This window comes from Pristiophorus japonicus, chromosome 16, assembly GCF_044704955.1.
Source record: "Pristiophorus japonicus isolate sPriJap1 chromosome 16, sPriJap1.hap1, whole genome shotgun sequence".
Taxonomy (NCBI): domain Eukaryota; kingdom Metazoa; phylum Chordata; class Chondrichthyes; family Pristiophoridae; genus Pristiophorus; species Pristiophorus japonicus.
Window position 1 is genome coordinate 131,855,694 of NC_091992.1, and position 12,015 is coordinate 131,867,708.

The 12,015-nt window shown below is 43.2% G+C and overlaps 1 protein-coding gene across 5 annotated transcripts in view; it reads left to right on the top strand.

The window, feature by feature from the left end:
* cep112 (centrosomal protein 112) overlaps window positions 1-12,015 on the top strand; it is a 516,124-nt gene that overhangs the window by 157,646 nt on the left and 346,463 nt on the right. For all 5 annotated transcript variants that reach the window (XM_070857896.1, XM_070857897.1, XM_070857899.1 and 2 more), the window contains one exon: window positions 247-333. In XM_070857896.1, the coding sequence (XP_070713997.1) occupies window positions 247-333 (87 nt within the window). The remainder of the gene's footprint in view (window positions 1-246; window positions 334-12,015) is intronic.

The window sequence follows — 12,015 nt, forward strand, 5'->3', positions numbered from 1 at the left end:
GCTCTTTTTTCTCTGAATAAATTTTATTAAATAAAAATATGAAGCTAAATATTTTCAAAATTGAATATCAAAGTCTAATTGCAACATCTAGAGTATAATTTTTCATGAATACAATTTGTACTGAAACTGATGATTATGCGTTAATAAATTCCATGGCTCACATTACACATTCTTTCTATTTAATTTAGGGTCAGAAGCAGATTGAGTAACACTTTTTGTTTAACTTTTTGTTTTAATAAAAAATAGATTGAGATGAAGACAAAGATGATGGAAGCAAAATTCCACGAGGAGAAGCTCAAACTGCAGCAAAAGCATGACACTGATGTTCAAAAGGTAAATTGGGAAGTTTATTTTAATAATTTCTCCTGCTGTGTGGGGTATTGCTTCTACAGAAACACAGAATAATATTTTGGCATCTCACTATGAAATAGGAGGGGGAAAAATCAGGGTCCAGTCAGTCTGGGGTGCTCTTGTGAGACTTCTCGCTGTCGGTAAGGTAGCATAGTTGGCGGCCTGGGTTATTTGTTGGGGAGATTACATGAAAGCAAAAATAAATGACTAAAAATGGGATTATTATAAACAGTTTAATGAACGTGTTTGCTAAAGATAAATAGAAATTAGTTGGTGTATAATGCAGTAATATACTGCATTTAAGGATAGGTTAGAGAGTTGGTTGAAAGAAATTAAGGGCTGTGGGAACAAGGATTAGAACGACTGATTATTTGGAGGATAAGCTCCAAGACGGACTGGTTGGGCCGAACGGCCTGTTTCCATGTGATAATTTCAATGAAATTCTATATGTATGTAAGCATGAAAATTGTGCAGAATTAATAGACAGAAAAAGGTCAACATTTTCAATAAATTAAGTGTGATCATGAGCAGAGCCTAAATTCAGTGACTCTCAGAAAATCGGAGACCCGTATTCCAATTACAAGCATTGTAAATTCATTTTCTAATTGCTCCAGTCCTTTGCATTGCAAAACAGATAGCTAGAGCTTTACAACTATCAGTAAATGTCAAATTTTGTTGGGGTAACATCCATGGTCCTTGTGATTAGGACCTTGCCCTACACATGACCGTTGTACGGCTGTTGTTGGATTCTTTCGTACCTTGCTGTGTAACCTTGAAGCCTACTCATACTGAAGAGCGTTCCTCCACTTTTTGATGTGGTTAGTCACGTTTCTGAATTTCCTACAAGAAAAGTCATGGCCATGTTTATTAAAAGATCAAACTTCAGTAGCTTGGAGGATACAGCTGTTTTTAGTCACAATACATCATTAGTCACAATAACATTTGTTGGTTGTGAATTAGATTTGCCCTATTTTTATAATTATACTGCACTCTGTACATAGTACAATAGCCTGGAAATTGTACAAGTTCAGCTGTCGTTTTTTTTTAATTTCCATTTTTCTGCTTCAAGTTTGTCCAACCCCTTTTCGCAACACATCCATATTAATATTCCCAATTAGTTGTGGGGAATGTCCCTACCTTGTGTAGGTGTCGCTCCTTAGTCAATTTGCAGGAGTATGTTGAATGGAGTGGTTTGAAACCCTATCCTCTTGCTTCTCCAGTGTTAACTTTAATTCAATATTCATACATACCTTTTCTAAATTGTTCATAAAATTCATCTTTAAGCCAAATTAGTAGCACTGCGTTGTATTTTATTTCGGGACAATAAGAATGAGAAAAGGTCTTTCAGCCATCCAGCTCACTGTGTCATTTTGGTTCTGTATCATTACCCATGTAGATCATTTTTAATCTTCCTTTAAAACCCCAAATAAACTTGGGCAATAGATAAATGGTCTAATTTATAATCAGGGCAGGTCCCATGTACAGGTATCCAAGCGCCAAGTAAGGCTGGCATGTACGAAGCGGAGCATTCATATGAAGCAAAAAGAAATCATAATTAAAATACATATAGGTTTAAAGAAAAAAGGAAAACAAGAAAATTGTGCCTCGTTCAAACAGAAATAGGATAGTTTAGTATAATTCAAAGATTTTTTTACTAACTTTTGATGCTGGGAATACTAAGCAGTTGCTTTGTTAAAATAATGGATTTCTGTAAAACCACATGAAAGCATCACATCATTCTGCCCAGCACTAATGGCTGTGATAAATTGGCCTAATTTTAAAGAGTCTGGGGAAGAGTGATAAGGACGCAGACTGCGAAATAAAACTGGTTGATTATTGAAGGGATGATTTTGTCTTCATGGAAACAAATATTAAACGCAGTCTTCATCTGAATCTGGCTTTGCCAGTGAAAGCCAAGTGCGGTCTGATCCATGTTTGTGGGTCAGGATGATTTAGTTCTGAGGCCTCCCTTTTGGGTCTCACACTTGCAGATGCTGCAAGAGATTATTTCTGATAGTTGTAGAGTGTAAGACTGTTACAGTTGGGGTTCCTTCAATCACTGTAGCAGCAGACAGGAAGTCCCTGCGCTAAAAGCCGATTCCCATCCTCACATCAAAGAGTTCAGTGTCAGATGCTAATATTTTCTCAGGTGCATCGTGGGGCATATTAACATAGTTTGAGTATATCTACCACAGATGATGACCAGAAGGGTCTGGCCTGGTGAGAATCAGTACAAAGCAGGACAAGTCTCTGACCCTCTACTGGCTGAGCTTTGTGCAGGTTGTAATTTTTATTCAGCTTTCTTTTGCTATTTTTTACTAGTGGCAGCATATAATGCTTTGGACAGATGAATGTGATGAAAGATCTTTTTCAGGTTTGCTGATGCAGAGCACAGGTGAAGTACATTTGATATTCCCTGAATAGTTCAACAAATGCAGTCTCTGAGTGCAGACCTACCTGGGTATAACACAAACCATTGACTCCCATGATCTTCTGTACTGATTGTTGGGAATTAACAGGCCCACAGTGTACAGGACCGATTTTATTTTTTTACTGGGAAAAATCTCACGTGTCAGCCTTTAAATTTAAGAATGTTTCCTTTGGGGTATTGTGATCTCTATTATAGTTTTAAGAACAATGTTACGGAATTGTAGACACAAACCCTTATTGGAACACAACTTGTGAAACCAGAACAGATCATTGGACCTGTTCCTTCTGATGGAAAAAACACCCGTTTACCCTATCCTCTTGCTTCTCTAGTGTTAACTTTAATTCAATATTTATACATCTCTATTATAAAATTCACCTATAAGCCAAATTAGTAGCACTACATTGTATTTTATTTTAGGAAAGTAAGAATGAGAAACAGTCTTTCGGCCATCCAGCTCACTGTGTCATTTTGGTTCTGTATCATTACCCATGTAGATCATTTTTAATCTTCCTTCAAATCCCCAAATAAGCATGGGCAATAGATAAATGGTCTCATTTTTGGGCCAAAATCTACAATTAAGAACGTAAGAATTAGGAGCAGGAGTAGGCCTTACGGCCCTTCTAGCATGATCCGCCATTCAGTAAGATCATGGCTGAACTTCGACCTCAACTCCACTTTACCACCCGATCCCCATATCCCATGATTCCCCGAGAGTCAAAATATCTATCTCAGCCTTGCATATACTCAACGACTCAGCATCCACAGCACTTTCGGGTAGAGAATTCCAAAGATTCACAACCCTCTGAGTGAAGAAATTCCTCCTCATGTCAATCTTAAATGGCCGACCCCTTATCCTGAGACTATGCCCCCTAGTTCTCCAACCAGGGGAAACAACCTCTCAACATCTACCCGTCAATCTCCCCTCAGATTCTTATATGTTTCAATGAAATCACCTCTCATTCTTCTCAAGTCCAGAGAGTAAAGGCCCAATCTATTCCATCTCTCCTCATTGGACAACTCTCTCATTCCAGGAATCAATCTAGTGAATCTTCGTTGCACTGCCTCTAAGGCAAATATGTCCTTTCTCAGATATGGAGACCAAACCTGTGCACAGTACTCCAAGTGTCGTCTCATTAAAGCCCTGGACAATTGTAGTAAGACTTCCTTACTCTTGTATCCCAACACCCTTGCAATAAAGGCCATTTGCCGCCTTAATTGCTTGCTATACCTGCATGCTAACACTCTGTTTCTCCTGTATGAGGACATCTAAATCTCTCAACACCAAAATGTAATCGTTTCTCACCATTTAAAAAATATTCTGTTTTTCTAATCTTCCTACCAAAGTGAATAACCTCACATTTCCCCATATTATACTCCATCTGCCATCTTATTGGCCACTCATTTAACCTGTCTATATCCCTTTGTAGGCTCTTTGTGTCCACCTCACAGATTACTTTCCCACCAAGCTTTGTATCGTCAGCAAACTTGGATACATTGCACTCGGTCCCTTCATCTAAGTCATTAATATAGATTGTAAATAGCTGAGGCCCAAGCACTGATCCTTGTAACACCCCACTATTTACAGCCTGCCAACCGGAAAATGACCAGTTTATCCCTACTCTCTGTTTTCTGTCCATTAACCAATCCTCCATGCTAATATATTACCCACAACCCCATGAACTCTTATCTTTTATGTGACACCTTATCGAAAGCCTTTTGGAAATCCAAATATACTACATCCACTGGTTTCCCTTCATCTTCCCTGTTAGTTACATCCTCAAAAAACTCAAGTAATAAATTTGTTAAACACGATTTCCCTTTCATAAAACCATAAAACCATAAACCATAAAATCATATGATTTTCTAAGTGCCCTGTTACCACTTCCTTAATAATGGGTTCCAGCATTTTCCAAAGGACTGGTGTCAGTATAACTGGCCTGTAGTTCCCTGTTTTCTCGCTCCCTCCTTTCTTGAATAGCGGGGTTATATTTTCTACCTTCCAATCTAGAATTTAGGGAATTTTGGATCACAACCAATGCATCCACTATCCCACTTCAGTGACTTGAGCATATAAATCTAGGCTGACACTCCAGTGCTGTGCTGAAGGAGTGCTGCACTGTCGGAGGTGCCTTCTTTTGGACGAGCCATTAAACCAAGGTCCCGTCTGCTCTCTCCGGTGGACGTAAAGGATCCCATGGCACTATTTTGAAGAAGAGCAGGGGAGTTATCCCCGGTGTTGTGGCCAAACAACATAACAAAAACAGATAATCTGGTCATTATCACGTTGCTGTTTGTGGGAGCTTGCTGTGCGCAAATTGGCTGCCGCGTTTCCCATATTACAACAGTGACTCTACTCCAAAAGTACTTCATTGGCTGTGAAGCGATTTGAGACGTTCGGTGATGGTGAAAGGCGCTATATAAATGTAAGTCTTTCTTTCTCTGCAGCCACCTCTTTTAGAACCCAAAGATGTAGGCCATCAGGTCCAGGGGTTTGTTGGCTTTTAGTTTATCTAGTACTTTTTCTCCACTGACATTAATTACTTTAAATTCCGTACTCTTATTAGCTCCTTGATTTCCCACTATTTTTGGTATGCTTTTTGTGTCTTCTACTGTGAAGACAGATACAAAATATTTGTTTCAGGTCTCTGCCATTTTCTTATTCCCCATTATAATTTCACCTGTCTCTGCCTCTAAGGGATCAAGGCTTACTTTTGCTACTCTCTCCCTTTTTACATACTTGGATAAGCTCTTGCATTCGGATTTTATTATTGTTATCGTTTTTGACATTGATCATTGGAGGGTGAGCAGACAATTTATATTTAATTACTGAATACGAAGGTAGTGAATGTTTGGAACAGACTAGCGGGGAGACAATGAAAGAGGATAACGTTAGCAAATTCAAGAGGGAGATTTCTTGCAAAAGATGTGATTGAAGGGTGTAAGAGGTAGAATATAGTTTGGTACATTTTGAATTTTGGGACTGTTGAGCTGGGCCACAATAGTCTTTCTGGTCCTGTGCATTGATAGGTTCCTGTGATCTTTAAGTATCTTCTTTTTTTTTGCTTTGAGATATCAGGAGTAGTTTTGCAAGGCTCTGCTCTCAGTGTAGCATCTTGCCGAATGGAAGTCCAGGTTGGAGATAGAAATGTAACATTGCAAGGTTGGTTTTGTTACCTACACACCTATGCACTGAGGCTCCGTTTTGGAGCTACATCTTTATAGAGTATACTAATAGTATTACCTCAGGCTCCTGGAAGCAACGTTCTGCACAGTATCACTGTTACTGAAAGCCAAGGAATAGTTGGTGACTCGATGATAGTATTAGTTCCCACCGTACGTTAAATGGCAGCAGGTTTACGTTGGACTGCATGGTATTTATCCGAGGTGCATTTTTCTTGCTTTGGTTCTTATCTTGTTTTTTTCTTCAAGCATTTAAAATCTGAATGTTTCCAGTCATGAATTACCTGAACTAAACCTTATCTTTCAGGATAATAAATTGTACATTGTATCTGTTATGTATTGAATAAAGAGTTTGACCAGATACTGTAAGCTCAAAGTAAGGTGTGACCGTAGTCTTTTATTACAGGTCTCCAGAGTGCCTCTCCAGCCTGTGTAGCCTCTTTATGTACAGGTGCTCCCAAGGGATTGTGGGATCCTTTGGGACTCCAGGGGATGCGCCCTCTGGTGGTTAAACAAGGTATTTACAGGTTTACATATATAACAGCACTCCCCCGCAAAGTCAGTAGTGTAACTATTTACAATGTGAGTCGATCTGGGGCCTTCCTTTCCCTGGTTGATTGTCTCGGTGAGTTGTTTGTTGGGCCATCGCTGGGCTGCTGTGCAGCTGGCCTTGCTGGGCTGCCTAGCGTGGTGAGTCCTGCTGGGCTGCTGTGGGTAATGGGTTCTGCTTCGTGGTCAACCGCTGGGTCAGTTGCCACTGTTGTGTGTGTTGGAGGGTCAAAAAAGGTAGAGTCTATTGTGTCATGGATAGTCCATGAATCTGAGTTTGGTTTGGTCCAAGTGTTTCCTGTAGGTGAGTCCATTTGAAAGTTTGACCAGAAACATTCTACTCCCCTCTTTGGCCACGACAGTGCCGGGAAGCCACTTGGAACCTTGTCTATAGTTTAACACAAATACAGGATCATTAATCTCGATTTCACGTGACACATTTGCGCGATCATGATATGTATTCTGTTGAAGCCGCCTGCTCTCTACCTGTTCGTGTAGATCAGGGTGGACTAAGGAGAGCCCTGTCTTAAGTGCCCATTTCATGAGCAGTTCAGCGGGGGAAACCCCAGTGAGCGAGTGGGGTCTTGTGCGGTAACTAAGCAGGACTCGGGACAGGCGAGTCTGCAGTGAGCCTTCAGTTACCCTCTTCAAGCTCTGCTTGATTGTTTGCACTGCTCTCTCTGCCTGACCATTGGATGCTGGTTTAAACGGGGCAGATGTGACATGTTTGATCCCATTATGGGTCATGAACTCTTTGAACTCGGCACTGGTGAAGCACGGCCGATTGTCACTCAAGGGTGTCAGGCAGGCCGTGCGTGGCAAACATGGCCCGCAGGCTTTCAATGGTGGCAGCAGACGTGCTTGTCGACATTATCTCACATTCAATCCATTTGGAGTACGCATCTACAACCACTAGGAACATTTTTCCCAAGAACGGGTCTGCATAGTCGACATGGACCCGAGACCACGGTTTGGAGGGCCGAGACCACGGTTTGGAGGGCTAAGACCATAAACTTAATGGCGCCTTCCTGGGTGCATTCCTTAACTGTGAACATGTGTTGCATTTGTGCACGCAGGATTCTAAGTCTGCACACGTCGGATCTGGCTATCACTTGCATCATTACAAAGCCTGGATGGGTGCTGTGGAGATCACTGATGAAAGTGTCCCTGTCCTTTTTTGGTACCATGACTCGATTACCCCATAGAAGGCAGTCCACCTGTATAGACATTTCATCTTTGCGCCGCTGGTACAGCTTTATTTCTTGCTGCATTTCTAACGTGACACTAGACGAACTCCCGTGGAGCACACAGCTTTTTACTAAGGACAGTAAGGGGTCCTGGTTCGTCCAGGTTCTAATCTGTCGGGCGGTAACAGGTGATTGCTCACTCTCGAATGCTTCCATTACCATAACTAAATCTGTGGGCTGTGCCATCTCCACCCCTGAGAGCACCAGCACAGTTTTCTGTGCCTGGCCTGTGGCGGATGGCATAGTTGTATGCGGACAAGGCGAGCGCCCATCTCTTGATGTGGGCCGATGCATTTGTATTTATCCCCTTACTTTCAAAAAAGAGGGATATCAGTGGCTCATGGTCGGTTTCCAATTCAAATTTGAGCCCAAACAGATATTGATGCATTTTCTTTACCCCATAAACACATGCTAATGTTTCTTTTTCGATCATGCTGTAGGCCCTCTCAGCCTTAGACAGACTTCTGGATGCATAAGCACCCGGTTGCAATTTCCCAGATTCATTAGCTTGTTGCAATACACACCCAACATCGTATGACGACGCATCGCATGCTAGTACCAAACGCTTACATGGATCATACAACACAAGCAATTTGTTTGAGCATAACAGTTTTCTAGCTTTTACAAAGGCATTTTCTTGGCTTTTACCCCATAACCATTCATTTCCTTTACGCAGTAAAGTATGCAGTGGTTCTAACAATGTGCTAAGACCTGGTAAGAAGTTACCAAAGTAGTTCAGGAGTCCTAGAAACGACCGCAGCTCCATCACGTTCTGTGGTGTCGGTGCGTTCTCAATTGCCTCCGTCTGCGAATCGGTGGGCCTGTTGCCGTCCGCTGCGATTCTTCTCCCCACGAACTCCATTTCAGGCACCAGGAAAACACACTTCGAGCATTTTAACCTGAGCCCCACGCGATTAAGCCGACTAAGAACCTCCTACAGGTTCTGCAGATGCTCGACGGTGTCCTGACCTGGAATCAAGATGTCGTCCTGGACGACCACGGTGCGCGGGACCAACTTCAGTAAGCTTTCCATGTTCCTCTGGAATATCGCCGCAGCTGATTGAATCCCAAATGTGCATCAGTTGTAAATGAAGAGATCTTTGTGCGTGTTGATGCAGGTGAGGTCCTTCAATGATTCCTCCAGCTCCTGAGTCATGTAGGCCGAGGTCAAATCCAACTTCGTGAACATTTTTCCTCCCGCCAGCGTCGCAAATAGGTCGTCTGCCTGTGGTAGCGGGTATTGACCCTGCAGGGAGAAACGATTGATAGTTACTTTGTAATCACCACAGATTCTGATGGTGCCATCTTCCTTGAGGACTGGAAAAATTGGACCAGCCCACTCGTTGAATTCGATCGGTGAAATGATGCCGTCTCGTTGCAGCCGGTCCAGCTCGATCTCCACCCTCTCTCTCATCATGTACGGTACCACTCTCGCCTTGTGATGGATGGGTAATGCCCCCGGAATCAGGTGGGTCTGCACTTTTGCTCCTTGGAACTTCCCGATGCCTGGTTCGAACAGCGAGGGGAACTTGTTTAGGACCTGGGCACATGACGTGTCGTCGACGGACGAGAGCGCTCGGACGTCGTCCCAGTTCCAGCGTATCTTCCTCAGCCAGCTCCTGCTGAGCAGCGTGGGGCCATCGCCCGGTACCACCCAGATTGGTAACTTGTGCACCGCTCCATCGTAGGAGACCTTTACAGTAGCACTGCCGATTATGGGAATCAGTTCCTTTGTGTACATTCTCAGTTTAGTACGAATGGGAGTCAGGACTGGCCTTGAGGCCTTGCTGCACCACAATTTATCGGAAGTTTTTTTGCTCAGAATGGACTGGCTCGCGCCCGTGTCCAGTTCCATTGACACCGGGAGTCCGTTTAGTTCAACCTACAGCATTATCGGGGGACACTTTGTGGTAAATGTGTGCACCCCATATACCTCTGTCTCCTCGGTCTGAGGCTCTGGTTCGTCGTGATCCACCGTGGATCTGTCCTCCTCTGCAACATGGTGGTTTGTAGGGTTTGCAGCTTGCCTGCACATACGTTGGAAGTGTCCCATTGTTCCACAGCCCTTGCAAACGTATCCTTTGAAGCGGCATGAATGGAAACGATGATCACCCCCGCAGTGCCAACAAGATGTTAATGGCCTTGCATTCACCACCCTTGATGGTGGACTCTGAGACATCTGCGGACGTCCAGCTGCAGGCATGTGAGGCCTGCCCTGTACAGTATGATTCGAAGACGACATTACTTTGTTCACAGTACTTGCAGCAGCACTCGTGTGCTGAGAGATTTGTTTGGTATTATCACTGGTGGCGATGAATGCCTGGGCTATCACTTTGGCTTTACTCAAGGTTGGGGTCTCTACAGTCAAAAGTTTGCGAAGTATTACTTCATGGCCAATGCCAAGTACAAAGAAGTCTCTGAGCATGTGCTCCAAATGTCCTTGATATTTGCAATGCCCTGCAAGGCGTCTTAGCTCGGCGACGTAGCTCGCCACTTCTTGGCCTTCAGACCTCTTGTACGTGTAGAACCGGTACCTCGCCATCAGAACGCTTTCCTTCGGGTTTAGATGCTCTCGGACCAATGTGCACAAATCATTAGACGACTTCTCTGTGGGTTTCGCTGGAGCAAGCAGATTTTTCATGAGGCCATACGTTGGTGTCCCGCAAACGGTGAGGAGGATCGCCCTTCGTTTGGCAGCGTTCGCTTCTCCTTTCAGCTCGTTTGCACGAAGTATTGGTCGAATCGCTCCACGAAGGTTTCCCAATCATCTCCCTCCGAAAATTTCTCCAGGATGCCCACTGTTGTCTGCATTGTTGTGGTGGGGTTCATCATCTGTATCTCGTCGCCAGTTGTTATGTATTGAATAAAGAGTCTGACCAGATACTGTGAGCTCAAAGTAAGGTGTGACCGTAGTCTTTTATTACAGGTCTCCAGAGTGCCTCTCCAACCTGTGAAGCCTCCTTATGTACAGGTGCTCCCAAGGGATTGTGAGATCCTTTGGGACTCCCGGGGATGAGCCCTCTGGTGGTTAAATGAGGTATTTAAAGGTTTACATATATAACAGTATCAAACATTTCTTCATTACCAGTATTTTTAAGATCAAGTTGAGTTATTGTTTTGCTCCAAAAATACCACCATATTTCTCTAAAAGTTAAAGGAATTGCCACATGAAGATCAACACATTGCAATATTTATAATAGAAACATAGAAAATAGGTGCAGGAGTAGGCCATTCGGTCCTTTGAGCCTGCACCGCCATTCAATGAGTTCATGGCTGAACATGCAACTTCAGTACCCCATTCCTGCTTTCTCGCCATACCCCTTGATCCCCCTAGTAGTAAGGACTTCATCTAACTCCTTTTTGAATATATTTAGTGAATTGGCCTCAACAACTTTCTGTGGTAGAGAATTCCACAGGTTCACCACTCTCTGGGTGAAGAAGTTTCTCCTCATCTCGGTCCTAAATGGCTTGCCCCTTATCCTTAGACTGTGACCCCTGGTTCTGGACTTCCCCAACATCGGGAACATTCTTCCTGCATCTAACCTGTCTAAACCCGTCAGAATTTTAAACGTTTCTATGAGATCCCCTCTCATTCTTCTGAAATCCAGTGAATACAAGCCCAGTTGATCCAGTTTTTCTTGATATGTCAGTCCCGCCATCCCGGGAATCAGTCTGGTCTACCTTCGCTGCACTCCCTCAATAGCAAGAATGTCCTTCCTCAAGTTAGGAGACCAAAACTGTACACAATACTCCAGGTGTGGCCTCACCAAGGCCCTGTAACACCTCCCTGCCCCTGTACTCAAATCCCCTCGCTATGAAGGCCAACATGCCATTTGCTTTCTTAACCGCCTGCTGTACCTGCATGCCAACCTTCAATGACTGATGTACCATAACACCCAGGTCTCGTTGCACCTCCCTTTTTCCTAATCTGTCACCATTCGGAGCATGCAGTTTGCCATAGCAGCTGTTAGATATTACGACTAAATTATGTTATTGGATCTAAATTGACTCCCCAACTATTCATTTTTCACTTGGAGGTAGCTTTTCATTTTACCCTTTCTTTCTCTTTCCCCCTTTTTCTTTATTCTAAAATAAATGACGTGTGACTGATAATAGGCATTACAGTTGTGTGTACACTTTGAATTTTCTTTTGAACCATTGTATAATAGTTAGCGTCTATATGTGTAAATGACTAATCAATGCATTTGTAATGCATTATACTGACTCTTATCAGTACAAATTGTACGATGGTACCAC